Source organism: Podarcis pityusensis (genome assembly GCF_964106645.2).
Source record: "Podarcis pityusensis genome assembly, chromosome: 13".
Lineage (NCBI taxonomy): Eukaryota > Metazoa > Chordata > Lepidosauria > Squamata > Lacertidae > Podarcis > Podarcis pityusensis.
In genome coordinates this window covers 19,341,471-19,354,127 of record NC_138038.1, presented here as the reverse complement: position 1 = coordinate 19,354,127, position 12,657 = coordinate 19,341,471, and the positions used below count along the sequence as shown (strand labels likewise).

Here is a 12,657-nt window from a genome sequence, read left to right as displayed (position 1 = left end):
ACTGTTTGCGTGAAGGGAGAAGTGAATTTGAAGCCAATGGCCTGCGTGCTTTTTCAGTGAAGTCAGAAATCCCACACCCTCCAACATTTTCCCAGTGAAAATAGGCACTTCCTATTCCATACCCTCCAACATTTCTCTGATGAAAATAGAGATTTCTCCTTCAACATTTCTCTGATGAAAATAGGGACGTCCTAAGGAAAAGCGGGACATTCTGGGATCAGATCAGAAACTGTGGTGGCTTCTGTAAATCTGAGACTGTCCCTGGAAAATAGGGACACATGGCGGGTCTGAAATCCTTACTCACTGTGATGTGTGAATTTAGCCAGTACGTGTCCTCTTAACATACAAGAGTTTATAAAGAATAAGTGTTTCAGAGCCTTGGTTCCCCTCTGGCTTTTCAAGTAATGCTATCAAATTGGCAGAACGTCAGGCAACATTTAACTTTCTGTTGAGGTTGAGGGAGATTTGCCAGAGAGGCAGGAAAAAGGAGATACGAATTAGGCACTCAGACCTGGAAGGAACAGCAAAAGTGAGGAGAGTCCACTTGACCAGGAAATGAAATGAGGAGTGTTGAACCAGGACTTTAAGAGGCTGAGATGCAGATTTGAAACCTGCCCCCTGTCAGAATTGAAGTAGGCTTTTACATATAGGTACAAGTACCCGCTGAGAATATGCTTTGAAATATTCATTTAAAAGAAATATACCTTTAAAAGACAGCATAATAAGCAGAAATTCCAAAGGTGCTGGCTGTCTCCCACCATACAGCCACGATGGGGAAAAGCCAAACCAGTTGAACTTCTGTGTATCCCAAACTTAACAGACACAACTGCCCCTGCCTCTTCCTCTGTTTTTAACCCTGTGCAGTTTGTTCTCTGCTTTCAAAACGCCACAACAAAAAGGGAGCCTTCAAGCTACATTTTAGCGCCTTGAAAACAACAACGAGAACAACAGCAACCAAGTGACAGGTAGCAATTTAACAGGAAATGCCTCCATCTGTTGCCCTTGTGTCTGGCAGAAGGCATTTAGAAACTCGGTAGCCCCTCCAGAGGAAAGAAGAAAAAGAAAAGATGTGAACTCTGCCAGGGGGAAAAAAATGTCATCATCGTCTAGGTTCTTTTATACGCTTTGGCATAATTAGCTGAAAGCACTGCAATGAAAGGGAGCTTCTAACCCTGCCTGCTTTATATGGTTTTTAAATCCATTCCTATGCATTTCCGTTGGTGTTGCTTCACACACAGAGCATTCGAACTTCAATTGGGAGCAAGAAATATCTGCAGAGGACCATTAAGAAGGTAGCCCCTTGATGTAATGAACTCACCAAGGCAACACAGTTCTATATCTGCCCAACTCTACATAAATAAGCAGAAGCAGCAGTACCACGGCTGCTAGGAAAACCTTCCAGCTGCCATCTTACACCCACAACCATTTCACGGCAAACAAAATGACTGCTCTGAGAACATTTTCCCATGATGCATCAGAGAGCTCTCTCTGAGGCAATACTTCTGCTCTTCTCTAGATCTGGTTTTGGTTTTTTCCCCAGACAGACAAACAAAACAAATTCTGGTCCCATCACAAAACTGGGGTGCACACCGTTCCCCTACCGGACTCTACCCTTGGTATTCCTCAGCACGGAGGCAGCAAAGCTTTGGGTCACACCCACCAGACTGGTGCCATCCACCTCGACGATAAGGTCGTTTACCTGGATCCTGAGGGAGAAAAAGGATGGAGAAAGTTAGAAGGGGACTGACCATTCAGTTGTAATATATATTTGTGCAAAGCCAAAGGAAAGGCCTTCTGCATTCTTTAACTATCGGAAAGCACATCTGTGCCAAACTTGCATATACAGCGGCACCTAGGTTTTCGAACGTACAGTGGTACCTCTGGTTACGAACTTAATTTGTTCTGGAGGTCCGTTCTTAACCTGAAACTGTTCTTAACCTGAGGTACCACTTTAGCTAATGGGGCCTCCTGCTGCTGCCACGCCGCCGGAGCACAATTTCTGTTCTCATCCTGAAGCAAAGTTCTTAACCTGAGGTACTATTTCTGGGTTAGTGGAGTCTGTAACCTGCAGTGTCTGTAACCCGAGGTACCACTGTAATCCGTTCTGGAAGACCATTCCGAGTTCCGAAACATTCAAAAACCGAGGCACAAAGTTGGCTGTCTGCAAATTCAATTGAGAAAACTGAAAAACATGCAGCAGAAGGTGCGTTCGAAAACGGAAGCATTTACTTTCGTGTTTCGGCATTCGAAAACTGAAAAGTTTCTCAATGGAGATGGTTCGAAAACCAAGGTACCACTGTATTTTTAAAACCCAGCGAGCATCATGGAAGTTGGCCATGTTCTCATTTGTGGAGAAAATGGAAGACATGGGTTTTTTTTTAATCAATCTGCAATACTGGGGTTGTTTTTTATCAGTCAGTTCTTTAACACTTTCCCGTATATGAAGGACTTCATACTCTCTTACTTAGTTGCCAGTAAGTTAGTATGCAACATAGTGACATGACTTGCCCAAGGTAATATTTGCTCTCCTCTGTTCAAAACGAACATTTTTTTTCACTATAACACACACCCACACCCCAATCCCCATACACAGCTCTCTCTCTGTGTGACTTTAAGGCACTGATAAGGACATTTATATCGCTCTTTGCATTCATGCCACTACAGTTCACAATGCGAAGGCAGAATTGCCACCACCGGGCCACTCTTGTTAGAGGGGGCAGGCTGGATGAGCCTGCATAGGCCTTTCCACGGGAAAACAGAAACACTACTTTTTTCCAAGATTAAACAGAGAAGCAAACAGAAAAAGCAGATGAGCAGGTGGAAAAGAAAACCCAGGCAGGTCAGTTTTAAAAGAGATTAGGTGGTGTCCACACATTGTTTGACCAGAGGTAAAAAAAAAGCAAAAACAAGAACATCTCGAGCATGCGAAAGATCCTTTGCCAGATGCAACTTGGTGAGCGGTTTCTGTAATCTTACCAAGCGTTCTCCCATGAATACCCCCTGTTTATATTTCACTGGTGCCCCTGGAACTGGGCAGGCAGCCATGCTTGTTGCTATGACAGCGAGCAGCAGCCCTGCTGGCATTTTGCACCAGAGTTGCTTTTCCTCTCCCCCACCGCCACCCCTTCATCTCCCCCCCCCCCACACATTTCAATTCTGTGACAAAACACACAGGGAGCATTAAGGCGTTCAGTTCCAGCAAAGAGACAGTGGTTGCTTCTTGATTTAAATTGGTGGCCTGGGATGGGTAAGGGCTGGTTAAGGATCTATTATTGTAACATTCTGTGTCGTATATATTTATTTCAGCTTCTGCCCCTTCCCAAAACTTCATGATGGGGAACGGCACGTTAAAAACGCTAAAATACTACTTAAAAACTTGGAGCGAGCAATCAATGAAAAGCATGCCAGCCCTGAAGCATTTCGACCTTAGCCCCTAAAAGCCCATTCCAATTAGGTTAACAGCATATAGCAGGATTGGAGAATGTCCAGCCCAAATTTGGCCTGCGAAGCTGTTTTCCCCAAACCATGCCCGCCTGACCCATATACAGTGGTACCTCGGGTTAAGAACTTAATTCGTTCTGGGGGTCCGTTCTTAACCTGAAACCGTTCTTAACCTGAAGTACCACTTTAGCTAATGGGGCCTCCCGCTGCCGCCGCACGATTTCTGTCCTCATCCTGAAGCAAAGTTCTTAACCCGAGGTACTATTTCTGGGTTAGTGGAGTCTGTAACCTGAAGCGTCTGTAACCTGAAGCGTCTGTAACCTGAGGTACCACTGTAAACATAGCACTGCAGAGCTGGGACCACAACGGTCATTTAGTCCAACCCCTTTCAATGCGGGAATCTTTTGCCCAACATGGGGCTCGAACTCATGACCCTGAGATCTAGATGTGTCATATGTGATGTCAGGATTGACTGCGCAACCAAGTTCTCCATTGCAAACTTGATCGTGCAGCGAATCCCTGCAGGAAGCAGGTCTGAAATCGCTGCCGGTGCAGATGGTATTTCAAGCCTGCCGGCTCGGCTGCGAGTTCGAGTTCCCCACACTGATTGCACCTGCCGGGCCAAGGACACAAGAAGAAGAGCCCCGCTGGGCCAAACCAAAGTCCAGCATCCTGTTCTCAGAGTGGCCAACCAGATGTCCGTGGAGAAGCCTGCAAGCCAGGACACGGGTGCAACAGCAGGATAGAATTGAGAGAGATCCAGAGGATCGATTTGCCAATGGAAAGGCCTAACTACTGCTTAAAAGAATCTGAGAGCAAACGATTGAAACGTTTTGCAGGAGGAGGGAATCATTTATTTATCATATACTGTAGCACCGCAGAAAGACATGCCAGAGTGCTCCATCTGCTTATCGACTGTACTGGGACCTGACAGGGTCTGCTTTGTTTTGAATTCTGCTTATTCAGCCTTGTGTTTAAGCCAATAGCCGCAGGTGACAAGAAATCACATGCAGGCAAGTGAGGAGGCTGGTGGAGGAGAATAGATGAAGTGCCCTGTCCATAGCTGTCAGCTTACAGATTTGAAAATAAGGGACCAGCAGCCTTGAAAATAAGGGATTGGCAGCCAAAATAAGGGATTTTGGTTAGCTTGTGCTTGTCGGGGCTGCCGTCGTCCTGGCATGAGGAATTCCATCGTACAAATAATAAATTATTATTATTATTATTATTATTATTATTATTATTATTATTATTATTCCATTGGCCCTTCACCGCCCAAGAGAGAGGGAGGGAGGAAGAGAGACTCTCACCCGTGAGCCCGGCATGAGGCGGTTGCGGTGCCGCGGTGGCCGCTGAAGCGCCGCCCTTCTGCGTCCCTCCCCATCCCCTCCTCTTCCTCCTCCCTCAGGCCACCTCCTCAGCCGCCTCCGGCTTCGCCTGGCAGTGTGGCGGAAGTCTCGCAAGAGACGGGCTGCTTGCCTGCCTGCCACCACCCGTCTCTTCACGATGCACCCCTGAGGGGGAAAAGGGAGAGACGGAGACGCGGCAGCTCGTGCACGTTCTCTCTCGCGCGGTGGAGGACCCCGAGCCGCTGCTTGCCTCCCGAGCCGGGCGAGCATGAAACCCGGGAAATTTAAGGGACAGCATCAATCCGGGACAGCAGCGGGACCCGGCTCTGGGATAAGGGAGTTTCCCGCCAAATAAGGGATGGTTGACAGCTATGGCCCTGTCCCTATCAGGCTGTCAGAGGAGAGAAGTCCTTCCTCTGAGCCTTGCACAGAAATGCAGTATGCCACTGATAGAAGGCGCTGCTCATCTCTGCCCCTTTTGCACCTCTGATTGCCCTTTGCCCCTTCATCACAATTCCTCGTTCTCGTGATCCCTGAGGGTATTTTTTTTTAGCTTATCTATGAAAACAAGCCAAGTTGGGGGGGAAGGGGAGGGCGAAAGGCATGAAGGAAGTTTCCAAAATGATTCTTGCGCAGTTCTAGAACTCAGGGTCACCCAATCCCATCCCTTGGCAGCGGGTCCCGAGTTCAGAACAGGAGGAAGTTCTTCACACAGCTAAGCCTGCGGACCTCTCTGCTACAAGGTGCGCAATGACTAACGACTAGACGCGTTCCAGTGGCGAAATCAACAGATATGACAGGAAAATGGACCCCTTGATTTCAGTAATGGTGTTATACCTCTGATTAACAGCTGATTGGTATAAACAGTGGAAACTGGATGACATTGTTTGACAGAGACCTGGAGCATCTGACAGGCTCCCTTTGGAAGTGTTGGGCTGATCTAGAAAGGCAGCAATAATTTACAACGCTCCTTGTTTATTTCACAGCTGAGGTGATTTTAATCTGTTTTAATATTTTAACTTTTGTGTGTTTTAAAAGTACAGTCGTGGTTTTTTTCTTGATTTTATTGTTAACCGCTTTGAGGTTCTTTACAATCAAGCAGTGCATAAATTGTATGAAATGAATGAATAAAATGAAAATAAATAAATATCCATGTAACTACCTTTCTATAATAGCAAATCCCACACCTTGTGATTACTCAAATACAAAACACATCACAAATGCCACAACTCATTATCTCATTGCTGTCAACCCATGGAATTTTTTATTCCTTGTACAAGGCCATAGTCTTCAAGGTTTTAATTGCTCTCTTCATACTACAGATCTTCCAGCCGTGATTTCACCTCAAACTATTTTGGGCAGAGAGTGAATCCTGCAATGGCAGGTGTAAGCCCAGCAATTAAAAATAGCACAGTAAGGTGTGTACAGTTTGACTTCCTCTAATATGAAAATGTTTTCAGGGTTCAAAGCTAAACGGAAGAAGGTTACACTGCTCAGGAGACGCTTCCGATTAATCAGAAACATGCCTTTTTAATTTTCCCTGGGGAAACAAAATTATAAATCATAGGACATGTTCCAACTGTTATTTCAATAAGTGTTCCCCTAATTGTGACCTACCGTATTGAGATCAAGAATCTCTGCTACGTTGTGGTCAAGTATAACAAAGCCACCCAAATCCATTCTTCTTTCCAAAGCACTTTTGGAGGGGGGAAATTAAAAATGGAGGCGGGGTGCAGTTTAAGAGAAAAACAATTGGAAGGTGAAGGGTTAACCTTCCAGAAAACTGTCAACAATGGATAAGGTGCTGCTGCAACAGAGCATGCTTTCTGCCATCTTAAAAATTTGCTCGGGGGAAAAAGGTTGGCTCTTCATTGCAGAACAGTACGAGAATTGTTGCTTCGCCATATCATTGTTTTATGATATGTTCGGGTATATTATGAAACCAGGAAAGCAGTTGGTTAAATAACCCTGCCTTCCACAAAAACATTCCATCTCTTTATTTATTTCTTATTGAAACAAACATGCAGCCCTCAACACATTTATAAGGGAATCAAGTCAGTAACTCAGTAAACTGCCCTTCAACTCGGTGCTTAGGATCACACTGAAAGACTCTGAGAGCCTGGCCGCAAACTAACACTCACTGCATGAGAGCATCCCCGCCATGCGAAAGTTTTTTGCCTGCTGAGAATTCTGTTTGCTCTCCCATGAACAAGCCAAGAAAGTTGGAGGGAACAGAAAAACCACAGGCATATATATATACACACGCACACAAGATGGTGAAGGAAGAGACTCATGTCATATCAAAACACTGTACATTTAAAGCATGCTGCTTTCCCCAAAGAATCCTAGGAATGGGAGAGCTGGGAATTGTAGTTCGGCGAAGGGCCAAACTACAGTTCCCAGGATTCTTGGGGGACGACGACAATGTGCTTTAAAGGTGCTTCGTATGTACAATGTGTGTGTGTGGCCTCTGGAGGCCTTTCCTCTCTGTTCTTTATCTCTCCTTAGCAGATTGTTCTCCCTGCTGCGTCTGTTCCCAGTTCCTAAGGAAAGTTAGGAATTTTCTGAGCAGAGGGATAAAGAACAGATGGAGAAAGGCAGCAAGAAACTCCTTTTTCACTCTGTGTATGCGTGACGTTTATCCCCTGCAGCTTTCCCTGCCTGTTGAAGAGGAAGGGGGAAAGTACTTCATTATTTTCAGCAGAATTGTCTGCTCTCGTGCAGTGAGTATAACATGTTTGAACATTGAATATACAGTGGTACCTCAGGCTACATACACTTCAGGTTACATACGCTTCAGGTTACAGACTCCGCTAACCCAGAAATAGTGCTTCAGGTTAAGAACTTTGCTTCAGGATGAGAACAGAAATCGTGCTCAAGCGGCGCGGCGGCAGCAGGAGGCCCCGTTAGCTAAAGTGATGCTTCAGGTTAAGAACAGTTTCAGGTTAAGTACGGACCTCCGGAAGGAATTAAGTACTTAACCCGAGGTACCACTGTAATCTGAATGCTCCCTCTCCTCCCGTGTTTCACTTCCAAAAACAGATAAGCACTCATCAGCCACCTGTGTTCTCCATTTCTTTCCCAATATCTTTGTTTTCTCTGTTTTTAGTTGTTCTTACCTGTCAGCCGCCTTGAGTCCCTGTCTGGGGAAAAGGCGGGGTACGTATGATTGCTTGCAAGTATCCCGTCACCCAGAGCTGGGTTTCCCAAACTTGGGTCTCCAGCTGTTTTGGGACTACAATCAGTGCTGGATTTACATATAAGCGAAACAAGCTATAGCTTAGGGCCCCACTTTCTTGGGGGCCCAAAAAAAATCGAAAGGAAAAGAATTGTATTTCACTATTAATATACTTCTTAATTGTATTTCAGTTCAACAATTACTTTGATAAAATACAGATTTTGTTATGTGCAAATGGCTTTAGATACCTATTAGGTCCATAAATTACCATATAGCATACCGTATTTTTCGCTCCACAAGACGCACTTTCTTCCTCCTAAAAAGTAAGGGGAAATGTCTGTGCGTCTTATGGAGTGAATGCGCGGTCCCTGGAGCCGAATTGCCTGGGGCAAAAAGCAGATTGTGCACTTTTTTTTTTTTTAAAGAGGGAAGGGGGTGTCGAAACAAAGCCGCTGAGCAGCTGACTGGCAAGCGATTGGGAGGGAGATAAGGGATGCTAGCGATAAAGGAGGCTGTCTGGGAGTGAGTGGGGAGGTAAAAGCCCATGGATCCTCAGGATTTTTGCACTGGGTCACCCCAAATTCACCATCAGATCACATAGCATGTCCATGGCTACAACCTACACTCAAAAAGCCACACATCCACTGTCGGGCCACAATGGCACAAAAACATGGTTACAAAGCACAGATCCACATGGATCCTCAGGATTTTTGCATTGGGCTACCCCAAACTCACTGTCAAATCACATATCATGTCTGTGGCCACAGCATGACCCACAAAAATCATACATCCACTGTTTTGTTCAGAATATTTTTTTTCTTGTTTTCCTCCTCTAAAAACTAGGTGTTTCTTATAGAGCGAAAAATACAGTATATTCAACACAAAAAAGAGTGACAATCTGTTGTTGACAAAGGACAGCTGGACATATAAAGGGCACCATTACCTTCAGTAGCTTAGGGCCTCATCAAACCTAAATCCAGCCCTGACTATAATTCCCATCCCACTGGTCCTGCTAGCTAGGGATGATGGGAGTTGTAGTCCAGCAACAGCTGGAGACCCAAGTTTGGGAAGTGCTAACCCAGGGGCATGGAATGCTTGCTTATGGTAGCAGAGAAACACGTCACATCACAGCTGGCAGGGTTTTTCTTTCCCCTGCTCCCAGTACCCCCTTCTGTGAGTCAAAGTTAGGGCGTTGGCAGTGGGTTCAATGCCAACCAGACTGACCTGCCATCTCGGTGAGCTGCTCCTCCTTCTGTCACCGTCTTGACAAAGATGCCAAGTTTTTCTAGGCCCATATCAGCACCGGCTCCCATCCCGATGATGCTGATTCCGAGCCCCTCAGAATCTGCATGAGGGAAAGCAAAAGGTGATTTTCTTAAGAACACGAGGTTCCAGGGGAGTTACCAGAATTAGGTCACAGGGCAAGTTACAGCCCTGGACAGCATACTGCAACAAATACAACAGATAAGCACAAAGATTAGTCAACAAAAAACTCCTTTGAACTACTAAGTCAGACAATCACAATGCTTTTCACATTGTAGATGTAAACTAATAGCAGGGAAAACGGGTGGAAACTTCTCTGCTTGCATTGCGGTGCACCCTGAACACGGACCGGACCACAGGCAAGAAGATCCAAGCATCGCCCATGAAATTAGAAGCAAAGAAGAAGAAGAAGAAGAGGAGGAGGAGGAGGAGGAGGAGGAGGAGGAGGAGGAGGAGGAGGAGTTTGGATTTGATATCCTGCTTTTTCACTACCCGAAAGAGTCTCAAAGCGGCTAACATTCTCCTTTCCCTTTCTTCTCCACAACAAACACTCTGTGAGGTGAGTGAGGCTGAGAGACTTCAGAGAAGTGTGACTGGCCCAAGGTCACCCAGCAGCTGCATGTGGAGGAGCAGGGAAGCGAACCCAGTTCACCAGATTATGAGTCTACCACTCTTAACCACTACACCACACCAAGAAAACCAGGACATGCAAATTAGGAATGGTTGATGTATCAGTGCTTCAGGTCCTAAGGATTAACATTCTTGGTGGTAGGGTGGAGGAAACATTGCATTAAAGGCCTTTCCCTTATTTGTTGTTTATTTCCCGAGTTGTTTACTTTCCTTGCTTCAACCACATCCCAGTTTCTATGAAAAATTAGCTGTTAAGGTAAGAAAAAACCCCCAAAAGGATAGGACAAGGTGGGTGTAACAGGTAGCCAGGTTTTATGAACAAACACAAACACACACATGCACACACACACACACCCATACAAGTGGTAAAGCTTTGCTGCTAACACAGCTGTGGTCATTCCTGCAGAGGAACAGTTTGGCCAATATGGTCAAGATGTTAGTTACCTCAAGAACAGATAACTTCACAACTCCATTACAGTGGTACCTTAGTTCTCAAATGCCTTGGTTCTCAAACAACTCGGAACCCAAACACTGCAAACCCAGAAGTAAGTGTTCTGGTTTGCGAACTTTTTTGGATGCTGAACGTGCTCTGTTTTGAGTGTTAAGCTTCTATTTTGAGTGCCACATTTCCGTTTTGAGTGTGACGCTGAGGTCTGTCTGTTTTTGCTATTTATTTTGCGTTTTTGTTGCTCTCTCTTTTTGTTTTGTGTGGAACCCAGTTCAGCTACTGATTGATTGACTGTGTGACTGTAGTACATTGCTTATTGCTTTCATTTTATGGATCCATGGTCTCGTTAGATAGCAAAATTCATGTTATATTGCTGTTCTAGGGGTTGTTTTTAAAAGTCTGGAACAGATTAATCCATTCTGCATTGCTTTCTATGGGAAAGCGCGCCTTGGTTTTGGAATGCTTTGGTTTTGGAACAGACTTCCGGAACGGATTAAGTTTAAGAACCAAGGTACCACTGTAGTTCACAAGCTGCCACTAGGCTGCCCTTTATGCCACTGGGCTCAGTTCAAGGTTTTTCTTTTAGCATTCTGAGAGCTATACAACTTGGAGCCAATTGTGTTCCTCCGATGGGACATGGTTTAGAGTCCCATACACTTAGATATGCTTGACATCAACTAGATACTAGGATTTTAGTTTTGCGGCTCCAGCTCTGTGGAATCAGCTCTTGATCTCCTTTCATTTTTACTCTTAGGCAGCTATCAAATAAGTTCTCTCTCTCTGTCTCTCTCTGTCTCTCTGTCTCTCTCTCTCTCTCTCTCTCTCTCTCTCTCTCTCCAGCGTGGTGCGTGGTGTAGTGGTTAAGAGCAGTAGATTCGTAATATGGGGAACCGGGTTCGCGTCTCCACTCCTCCACATGCAGCTGCTGCGTGACCTTGGGCCAGTCACACTTCTCTGAAGTCTCTCAGCCCCACTCACCTCACAGAGTGTTTGTTGTGGGGGAGGAAGGGAAAGGAGATTGTTAGCCGCTTTGAGACTCCTTAAGGGGAGTGAAAGGCGGGATATCAAGTCCAAACTCTTCTTCTTCTTCTTTTTAAACAATGGCTTTCCCTGAAGAGTGACTCAGCCATTTTACATTGTATACCACACAACACCTGGGTTTTTAAGATCTGCTTTTCAGATGGTTATGCACATTTTTGCTACCTATTTTGTTGCTTTTTAAATATTTCCGTCACACACACACTGGTTCGAAATCACTTTTTGGGGAAGACAGTTTGTAAATCCTTAGACAAACAAATAAATAAATAAAGAAGGGGAGGGAATGTAAAGGCTGGTGTTAATGACAACGGAATGCAAAATACCGTCTGGGACAATTTAATTAGAATGTAAATGTATGCAAAATTACCCTTCTCAGCAGCAGTAGCTGGCGATAACACAGTAATCTCAGCATCCCTGAGTAAATCAGAGCTTAAATGTATGTGGAATGAACATGGCCGTGACACTTCACAGCGGCAGCGGCGGGTGACAACAAAATCATCTGAACATTAGCACTTGCAGTGGGGCTAGGAAACCATTGTCGCTATTCAGGCCCAAATGGAAAGAAATGAACTATTGGATGCATTGAAATTTAGTGGCCAGGCCATTCCTCAGCTGAAAATCTCTGACAAAGACCTTCCTGGGTGATGTGTGTGTGAATGTAAAGAAACACCTTACTTTCCAACACATTCCCCAGCTGGCTGAATCAACAAATAGGCTCCCACCTTCTCCACTCCAGAAAAACCATTTTTACCTCACATCCGTACCAGATTTCTCCATTACCTTTATCTAGTTCCACGGGAAAGAGGTCTAGCCTCTCCACCCGCTTCTCGAGTTCATACTCTGCCGAGGCAGCCATGGGATCGACATCTTCGTTCCGCCGGTCATATTCCTCGTTGGAATAGGTGCTAAAAACCTGGACAGAGAGAGAAAAGATATGAACACAATGGCACAATGGAACACCGTAATGGAAGCCAGAGCGCACGGAAATGCTGTTTACCTTCCTGCCGCAGTGGTACCTATTTATCTACTTGCACTGGTGTGCTTTTGAACTGCTAGGTTGGCAGGAGCTGGGACAGAGCAATGGGAGCTCACTCCGTCACCGGGATTCGAACCGCCAACCTTCCGATCAGCAAGCTCAAGAGGCTCAGTGGTAAGACCACAGTGCCAGCCGTGTCCCTGGACTAGATGGGACACTGGCCTAATCCAGCAACACTCTTCTTATATTCAATTCTCTCTTCTTATGTACACACACACACATACATTGTCCGTTAAGAAAAGCACTTCCCTTTGTCAAGTTCTGTGCTGTGACAGGG

General features: G+C 45.4%; 1 protein-coding gene across 3 annotated transcripts in view; it reads right to left on the bottom strand.

The window, feature by feature from the left end:
• The window catches only part of PPP1R9B (protein phosphatase 1 regulatory subunit 9B), a 76,562-nt gene that overhangs the window by 26,492 nt on the left and 37,413 nt on the right, over positions 1-12,657 (bottom strand). For all 3 annotated transcript variants that reach the window (XR_013978984.1, XM_080979316.1, XM_080979315.1), the window contains exons 3-5: positions 12,125-12,257; positions 9,190-9,310; positions 1,602-1,706 (exon numbers count right to left, since the gene is read on the bottom strand). Coding sequence is in view for 2 of the 3 variants with exons in the window: in XM_080979316.1 (XP_080835442.1) it covers positions 1,602-1,706; positions 9,190-9,310; positions 12,125-12,257 (359 nt within the window). In the remaining variant the exon portion in view is untranslated. The remainder of the gene's footprint in view (positions 1-1,601; positions 1,707-9,189; positions 9,311-12,124; positions 12,258-12,657) is intronic.